The sequence below is a fragment of the Bufo bufo genome, chromosome 2 (assembly GCF_905171765.1).
Source record: "Bufo bufo chromosome 2, aBufBuf1.1, whole genome shotgun sequence".
Lineage (NCBI taxonomy): Eukaryota > Metazoa > Chordata > Amphibia > Anura > Bufonidae > Bufo > Bufo bufo.
This window is the reverse complement of record NC_053390.1, coordinates 152983342-152993262: the sequence shown is the minus strand read 5'-3', so window position 1 is coordinate 152993262 and position 9921 is coordinate 152983342. Positions and strand designations below refer to the sequence as shown.

The 9921-nt window shown below is 46.1% G+C and overlaps 1 protein-coding gene across 1 annotated transcript; it reads left to right on the top strand.

Moving 5' to 3' along the window:
- The first annotated feature begins 8058 nt into the window (after positions 1-8058).
- Positions 8059-9012, top strand: LOC120990745 (protein ANTAGONIST OF LIKE HETEROCHROMATIN PROTEIN 1-like). The gene has a single exon (XM_040419650.1). The coding sequence runs from the start codon at positions 8059-8061 to the stop codon at positions 9010-9012; it is 954 nt and encodes a 317-aa protein (XP_040275584.1).
- The last annotated feature ends 909 nt before the right edge of the window (positions 9013-9921 follow it).

Here is a 9921-nt window from a genome sequence, read left to right as displayed (position 1 = left end):
GCAGTATTGGACAGTTTACAACAAAATTCCATCATTCCATAGTATATCGCAAGTTATAGACTGTGCATATTCAACATTATCAAACTTGAGCCACTGAAGATAATTGACCTGCGATAATCTGCTATACAACCCGCTCTAGGACCCAGAGTACAAGCACAGATTTTGTTTCCCGATCACGAGGGACGCCACGTGGGACACTATCTGAATCCAACCGGCAGAGACAGCGGGGAAGCCATCGCAGCATTGACTCTACAAGTTGTAAAGCTACACCAACAAACTCGAATACTATCTATGAGTCTGCAATATAGCATGGAACATTTTTCTCAATAAGTTGATCATGCCACATCAAATGCCACTAAGAGTATAACGGACATTTTATGTACTTGGTTACCTATTGATATTGGTCACGTCACTCTCCATACTTTATATGGAAACCCAAGTGGTTAAAAAGGGGTGACAAACAAATTTTCCATCTCAATGCAAAGCAACAATAAGAGGACATTTAACTCCATTATATGCCATCTATTTTGACAGTATTGGAACTTATTTGACCAGAATACTGCGAATGTGAATTGTTTTATGATTTTTATGTGATATATTTTTTATAAATATTTATGCACAATTATGCAGTAATTGGGTTGATTCATGCAACATCAGATAGCGAGTGCCAGCCATCATTACTACAGTGTTTATCTTTTATCACTTCTGCGCTGATCAGAGCTGTTGTATAAAGCAAATCGTGATGTCAGGTAGAGATGTTGCGAACATAAAATTTTCCGTTCGCGAACGCGAATTTATGCAAATGTTCGCGAACGGGCCAACCGCCATAGACTTTAATAGACAGGCGAATTTTAAAACCCACAGGGACTCTTTCTGGCCACAATAGTGATGGAAAAGTTGTTTCAAGGGGACTAACACCTGGACTGTGGCATGCCAGAGGGGGATCCATGGCAAAACTCCCATGGAAAATTACGTAGTTGACGCAGAGTCGGGTTTTAATCCATAAAGGGCATAAATCACCTAACATTCCTAAATTGTTTGGAATAACGTGGTTTAAAACATCCAGTGTGTGTATACGATCAGGTATGATGTTGTATCGATCAGGTAGTGCAAGGGTTACGCCCGTTTCACAGTGACAGACCAAACTCTGACAGACCAAACTCCCCGTTTAACGCAACGCAAACAACCGCAAAGAGTTGTCAATAGTTGACACACTCATGACATAAATTTTATTCCTCTATGCGTCAATCTTGGTGTAGTGATGACTGTGCTCGTGCACACGTTCGGGAGATTGCAGGCGATGGCAGTTTTTCAAAGCCTATGGTCGTGCTGAGGTAGTTCAGTGACAGTGAAGTGACCCAGAAAACAATGATTCTGCAGTGTGGGCCCATTGTTGGCCTAGTAGGCTTTAATGATCACCTTAGATGATCACAAAGAAAATTAATGTTTTTTCTATGCAACATTATCCAGCCAATCGCTTTTGGTCTGTTCACAATGAAGCAACGACCTTATCATCTGGGGTGTGCCAACATTGCCAACACACTCATAGAGGTGATCGCTTCATTGTGATACACAAGCCTCTTCACCACAACAAGGTAACGATCACGAAGGGGAATTGACACATGTATGTGCCTTTTCTTTTGTTTTGTTTTTGCAGCCACAGTGCAGCACCAGAGGCCAGAAAAATTAAGCATGTACATATGCCTGAAAAATTAGGTATTGTTGCAGCTGCTGCTGTAGCAGCGGCCGGAAAAATTGATGTTTTCCAGGCAGAAAGTGCACTAAAACATTGCGGCTTGAACCCTAGTTGGTGGCGGAGAAGTCACGCAAGTCATCCGGCATGCAGAGATTAAATACAGCAGCGTGGGGATCATTTTTAGCCCAAGGCATCTCATCAGGCCTTTTTTAGTCAAATGCATCCCCCACTGTCAGTCCCTTCGGGATCCATGCCTCATTCATCTTAATAAAGGTGAGGTAATCTAGACTTTTTTGACCTAGGCGACTTCTCTAATCAGTGACAATACCTCCTGCTGCGCTGAAGGTCCTTTCTGACAGGACACTTGAAGCGGGGCAGGCCAGAAGTTCTATCGCAAATTGGGATAGCTCAGGCCACAGGTCAAGCCTGCACACCCAGTAGTCAAGGGGTTCATCGCTCCTCAGAGTGTCGATATCTGCAGTTAAGGCGAGGTAGTCTGCTACCTGTCGGTCGAGTCGTTCTCTGAGGGTGGACCCCGAAGGGCTGTGGCGATGCGTAGGACTTAAAAAGCTCTGCATGTCCTCCATCAACAACACGTCTGTAAAGCATCCTGTCCTTGCCGGCGTGGTTGTGGTAGGAGGAGGATTACTTTCACCTCTTCCCCTTTTAGATTCCCGTTGTGCTGGGACATCACCCTTATACGCTGTGTAAAGCATACTTTTTAACTTGTTTTGGAACTGCTGCATCCTTTCCGACTTCCGGTAATTTGGTAACATTTCAGCCACTTACTGCTTATTCCGGGGATCTAGTAGCATGGTCACCCAGTACAGGTCGTTCCCCCTCAGCCTTTTTATACGAGGGTCCCTCAACAGGCATGACAGCATGAAAGACCCCATTTGCACAAAGTTGGATGCCGAGCTACTCATGTCCCGTTCCTCGTCCTCACTGATCTCATTGAAGGTCTGTTCTTCCCCCCAGCCACATACAACACCACGGGTCCCAGATAGGTGACAACGAGCACCCTGGGATGCCTGATGTGGTTGGTCTTCCTCCTCCTCAAAGCCACATTCCTCCTCTGACTCCTCTTCCTCAGACTCCTCTTCCAGCGTTGCCGCAGGTCCAGCAAGCAATGATGATAAGGCTGTTTCTGGTGGTGATAGTGACCATAACTCTTCCTCTTCCTCTTCACGCTCATCTACGACCTGATCCAGCACTCTTCGCAGGGCATGCTCCAGGAAGAAAACAAATGGGATGAGGTTGCTGATAGTGCCTTCGGTGCGACTGACTAGGTTTGTCACCTCCTCAAAAGGACACATGAGCCTACAGGCATTGCGCATGAGCGTCCAGTAACGTGGCAAAAAAATACCCAGCTCCGCAGAGGCTGTTCTAGCACCCCGGTCATACAAATACTCGTTGACGGCTTTTTCTTGTTGGAGCAGGCGGTCGAACATTAGGAGTATTGAATTCCAACGTGTCGGGCTGTCGCAAATCAAGCTCCTCACTGGCATGTTGTTTCGCCGCTGAATATCAGAAAAGTGCGCCATGGCCATGTAGGAACGCCTGAAATGACCACACACCTTCCTGGCCTGTTTGAGGACGTCCTGTAAGCCTGGGTACTTATACACAAAGCGTTGTAAGATTGCTTCCATTGTCACACACCACTTTGCCGATCTCCAGTTGGTGCGGGGTCAGCCACTGATCCACCTGTGCGTTCAGGGCGGACAGGAGTGCTGGTCCGGTGGGACTCTCTGCTTTCAGGCAAGTCAACCCGGGATGTGGAATAGCCCCTGGGGAGCTGGGGGGGTGCAGTTGATGTGGAGCAAGACGCAGCAGCAGAAGAGGACTCAGCCGAGGAGGTTAGCGAAGAGGATGGAGTAGGAGGAGTAGAGGAGGTGGCAGCAGGCCTGCCTGCAAGTCGTGGCGGTGTCACCAACTCCGCTGCAGAGCCACGCATTCCATGCTTGGCAGCCCTCAGCAGGTTTACCCAATGCGCAGTGTACATGATATACCTGCCCTGACCGTGCTTTGTAGACCAAGTATCAGTGGTCAGATGGACCCTTGCCCCAACACTGTGTGCCAGACATGCCATGACTTCCTGTTCCACAATAGAGTACAGGTTTGGGGATTGCCTCAGACTCCACCAGCTTGTATGGTAAAAGCTGGCAGGCTAAGAGTTCCGACAAGCCAGCTGTCAGACGCCAGGCAAGGGGGTGACTCTGTGACATTGGCTTCTTACGCTCAAACATTTCCTTGACAGACACCTGACTGTGGGCAGATGAGCAGGAACTGCTGAAGGTGAGAGGCGGAGTGGCGGGTGGTTGAGAGGGGGCAAGGAGGACAGCAGTGGTTGACGTGGCTGAAGATGCTGGACCAGGAGGAGGATGGTGGCTTTGAGTTTGTGTGCTGCTTGTACTCATGTGTTGATCCCATAGGCGTTTGTGATGTGAGATCATGTGTCTTCGCAAAGCAGTTGTACCTAGGTGGGTGTTGGACTTCCCACGAGTTTCTTTTGGCACAGGTTGCAAATGGCATCGCTGTTATCAGAGGCAGACACACAAAAAAAATGCCACACTGCTAAGCTTTGCAATGACGGCATTCGGTTGGTGGCAACAGCATGCGTTGATTGGCGTGCTGTCTGGCTGACCCCAGGTGCCGATACATGCTGTCTGACTGTGCCACTAGCTCCTTGCGACGACCTCCCCCTGTTTCCAACTCGTTCCTCCTCCTCTCTGTCTCCCCATCTGAACTTTCCCCTGTTCTTCTTCTCTTCGAGTGGGCACCCACGTGACATCCACGGACACATCGTCATCATCAACCACTTCACTTGTATCTGACAACTCAGCAAAGGAAGCAGCAGCGGGTACAACATCATCATCATCACACCGTACGTCCATGTGTGTAATGCTGCCTGACTGAGACATATCCCTGTTTTATGCATCCTCTGGCAATAATGGTTGCGCATCACTCATTTCTTCCAATTGATGTGTAAATAACTCCTCTGACAGATCAAGTGAAGCGGCTGTGGTGCTAGTGTTGGTGGTGGCGGCGGGCGGGTGAGTGGTAACTTGAGAGGTGCCCGAAGCTGAGCTGGAGGAGGATGGTGCGTCAAGGTTCCGAGCAGAAGCTGTAGAAGATTGGGTGTCCTGTGTAAGCCAGTCAACTATTCCTCAGAATTTTTCGAGTTCAGGGTACGTGGCCTCTGAACACTGGGCATTATTCTAGGGCCAAAGGAAATCACAGCACCACGACCACGACAGCCCCTGCGGGGTGGCCTGCCTCTGCCTGTCATTTTTATTTAGATTAATGGTACTATGCGTGCAAGGTACTGTGCCACCATATATGAGTGGTGGGCAGTGGGCACAGTACAGTCAGTGGGCCTGACACTCACTGGCAGGCAACTGCAATTATATTACAGAGGAAAAATTCTATGACTTTTTTATCTGCAAGGTACTGTGCCACTCTATATGAGTGGTGGGCAGTAAGCACAGTACAGTCTGTGGGCCTGACACACACTGGCAGGCAACTGTAATTATATTACAGAGAAAAAATTGAAAGACTTTTTTATCTGCAAGGTACTGTGCCACCCTATATGAGTGGTGGGCAGTGGGCACAGTACAGTCAGTGGGCCTGACACTCACTGACAGGCAACTGCAATTTTATTACAGAGGAAAAATTCTATGACTTTTTTAACTGCAAGGTACTGTGCCACCCTATATGAGTGGTGGGCAGTGGGCACAGTACAGTCTGTGGGTCTGACACTCACTGGCAGGCAACTGCAATTATATTACAGAGGAAAAATTAAATGACTTTTTTATCTGCAAGGTACTGTGCCACCCTATATGAGTGGTGGGCAGTGGGCACAGTACAGTCTGTGGGCCTGACACTCACTGGCAGGCAACTGCAATTATATTACAGAGGAAAAATGTAATGACTTTTTTTATCTGCAAGGTACTTTGCCACCCTATATGAGTGGTGGGCAGTGGGCACAGTAAAGTTAGTGGGCCTGACACTCACTGGCAGGCAACTGCAATTATATTACAGAGGAAAAATTAAATGACTTTTTTATCTGCAAGGTACTGCGCCATCCGATATGAGTGGTGGGCACTGGCAGTGGGCACAGTACAGTCAGTGGGCCTGACACTCACTGGCAGGCAACTGCAATTATATTACAGAGTAAAAATTAAATTACTTTTTTTTATCTGCAAGGTACTGTGCCACCCTATATGAGTGGTGTGCACACAGTACAGTCTGTGCACTGCTGATATTTTCAAGGTGACATGGAGGAGTAACTGCAGGTCATTCTCCCGCCCACTCCCTCAGATACTAGCTGAAACTGGGTGCATACAACCCCCCTCCCCCTCAGGCCATCATGTTTATTTCCATTGGTGGGGCAGTGAGACCTAACCATTCTCTGCCTCACTAGCCCTTTTCAAGTATTTTCATTGGTGGCAGTGGCTGGCCGACATCACAGTTGGAAGGAAGGAACGCTCTCCTTCCTTCCCGCTGTACGGCTGTGCGCTGTGTGTGATGTGCGCGTTGGTCTCCGCTCCTCTGCCGCTCGGTCCTGGGCCGCGGCTGGTCTAATATATCTACAGCCACATAATTACTTGATCTTTTTTGTACGGTGAATGCATACATTTTGGGGCCTGTAATCTATTTGGACAACAGTAAATTGTTATATGGTGACCGGCTAATGTACCTCCAGCCACATAATCACTTGTTAATTTCTAAATGCTTCATGTTTGGTGCCTATACTCCACTGGCCTGCAGTAAAATTGATATCCAATGACCATCTAATATACCTCCAGCCACATAATCACTTGATCTTTTCCATCTAGGTTAATGCTTAATGTTTGGGGCCTATACTCCACTGGCCTGCGGTAAAATTGATATCCAATGACCAGTACCTCCAGTTACATAATCACTTGATCTTTTTTGTACGGGAAATGCATAATTTTTGGGGCATGTAATGTAACTGGCCAACATTAACATTTTATATGGTGACCGCCTAATGTACCTCCAGCCACATATTCACTTATTCTTTTCTGCACAGTGATGCTTAATGTTTGGGGCCTGTACTCCACTGGCCTGCAGTCAAATTGATATACATTAACCGTCTAATTTACCTCCAGCCACATAATCACTTGATCTTTTCTGTACGGTGAATGCATAATGTTTGGGGCCTATACTCCACTAGCCTGCAGTAAAATTGTTATCTAATGACCGTCTAATATACCTCCAGCCACATGAACACTTGATCTATTCTGTCCAATTAATGCCTAATGTTTCGGGCCTGTACTCCACTGGCCTGCAGTAAAATTGATATCTAATGACCGTCTAATATACCTCCAGCCACATAATCACTTGATCTTTTCTGTACGGTAACTTCATAATTTTTGGGGCCTGTATTCAAACTGGCCAACAGTTAAATTGTTATACTGTGACCACCTAATGTACCTTCAGCCACATAATTACTTGAACTTTTCTGTCTGAATGCCTAATGTTTGGAGCCTGTACCCCGCTGGCCTGCAGTAAAATTGTTATCCAATGACTGTCTAATATACCTCCAGCCACATAATTACTTGATCTTTTCTGTCTGAATGCCTAATGTTTGGGGCCTGTACTCCTTTGGCCTGCAGTAAAATTGATATCCAATGACCGTCTAATATACCTCCAGCCACATAATCACTTGATATTTTCTGTACGGTGAATGCATAATTTTGGGGCCTATAATCTAGGCGGCACAGTTTGGAAGATTTTTGATGGTCCGGTCTATTTAGGTGAGCGTTTCCACTGCAACTCGGGCCGCCGGGTCCATACGTGGTTTAGAAAAAAATGCGTAGCGTGACGTCACACTAGTGCGACAACAAACGCGACGCTACAAACAACAAAGATGGAGGTCATCCAGCAGCTCGTGTTTTCACTACTTGCATATTGGTGTTTGGTAGTTAAAATACATGCTGTTCTGTGTGAGAGAAGGTTGCGAGCGGCAAAGAGAAATACAGCAGAAAAGAGACGAAAACTTTGATCTTGGATCTTGAGCCGGGAGGAGAAATACAGCCTTGTGCGACAAAGACAAAGACGGCAGAGCTATAGGGTAAGCATCAACTGTATGCGTTACTGTATGCACACGTATGTTAAATTGACATAGTATTCTACGTAAAATACTCCTTGTTATTTGTTGCCCGCTTTTATAAATGATGCAATCTGACCCTTTGTTTTTTAAACTTGTTTTTTAGATGCTTCTCCTTTCATTAAAGCAGCGCCGCCGACCAGTCATATGGGCTCTACCCCGTTCCAATGAGTGGTGGGATGTGACCGTCCTCGGATTTACACACACACAGTGGCTGCGCAATTTCAGAATGTCGAAGGAAACCTTTGGATACCTTTGTGCAAAGCTAAGTCCAGCGATGGAGAAGCAAAGCACAAACTTCAGAGCTAGTTTGCCAGTGAGGAAAAGAGTTGTCATTGCACTGTGGAAGCTGGCTACCAACAGTGAATACCGAAGTATAGGCCACCTTTTCGGTGTGAGCAAATCAACAGTGTGCCGGTGTGTGCAGGACTTCTGTAAGGCTGTCTGCACATTGCTAGCTCCTGAGATTGTTCATTTTCCAGACAGTGAAAAGCTAAAAGACATGGCTAACTACTTTGAGGACAGGTGGGGCCTTCCACAGTGTGTTGGTGCTATTGATGGGTCACACTTACCAATAATAGCACCACAAGTATACCACACTGACTATTTTAACCGAAAAGGCTGGTATTCCATCATCCTCCAGAAAGTAGTGGATGCAAAAGGACTATTCTGGAGTGTGAATGTGGGAAAACCTGGAAGTTTGCATGATGCTCGAGTTCTAAGATTGTCAACATTTTGGGACTGGGTTGGCCAGGGAGGCCTGTACTCTGGCCACACTAGGAAAATTTCAGGGGTGAATGTTGGCTATTATGTGCTCGGGGATTCTGCATACCCTTTGCAAAATTGGCTCCTGAAACCATTTGCTGACAATGGCCGCCTGACACCAGAACAGCAAATCTACAACAGGAAAACATCCAGGGCAAGGGTGGTTGTAGAGAATGCATTTGGAAGACTAAAGGGTAGATGGCGGTGTCTTATGAAAAGGAATGACAGTGACATTGAACTTCCAAAAGCCATGGTGCTTACTTGCTGTGCTCTTCACAATATTTGTGAAAGACATGGAGAAGACTTCTACCAGGACTGGAATACGAATGCAGAAGAGCCAGTACGGGTAGTAGCACAGGATATGGAGGAAGAGTGCAATGAAGTACGTCAGGCTCTGATGCGACACCTTAACGCTTAATTTTTAGTAATTGTTTTCTGTGTAAAATTTTTATTGTTGTATTAATTTTTTATTGTTCAAATAAAGTTTACCTTACATCAGACACAACCAGGGTCTCTCATGTCTTGCATTTTAAAAACAAAAAGTAATCTTGCTATATACTAAAAAATATACATATTTACATCAAATATTTACATCAGAACAGTGCTGGCAGAGAGGGACTACTCCCTTGGCGGTGGTCTGGGATCACGACTGGCTCCTAGCACTTGAACAAGCTGCCCAAGGACACCCAGGAAGGCCTGGTTGAATGTAGCTGACTGCTCCATCTGCTGCCGTGCAATTTCAGCCTCCTGGCGCATAGCTTCCTGGGCATCCTGACACAGTGCCTGAAACCTCCGCTCAGAAAGGTTATCCAGCCTTTCCAGCTGCCTTTACTCAGCTGCCCGCATATCCTCCATGACTGTGCGCAGATCCAGCTGCGAGCGTCTCCTTTCACCTGGAATATACAACAGAACAGAATAGTGTTTTTGGTCAAAATTGGTATGTCTACTGTAATATTAGATAATAAAGAACTGATTTAACACATATGAAACGTATAGACACAAAAAAGTTCACAAGAAATCTTGCTATGTACTCTTTCAAGTGTGAGTGGACAAAATATATGCACAAATTAAAAAATAAGAAAAAAACCTAATCATGTCTTACCAGTTTGCCGGGGTGCATTGAGGCGTACTATGTGGTTGGCTGGAAGGTGGTGATGCAATAGTGCTTGTGCTGCTGAACGACATTGACGGACCATCATCAGACAAGTTTGACGCATCATTGGAGAGTCCTTCAACTGTATCTGAAAATGCAAATATGGTTATATATATTTATTTTTTTTATAACGGTTAGCAGAGCGAAATGATATGCAGAATCCCAAAAAAAAAC

Bases quoted from the DNA above. Each gene is read 5' to 3' on its own strand.
- LOC120990745 (XM_040419650.1), top strand. From the start codon at position 8,059: ATGTCGAAGGAAACCTTTGGATACCTTTGTGCAAAGCTAAGTCCAGCG.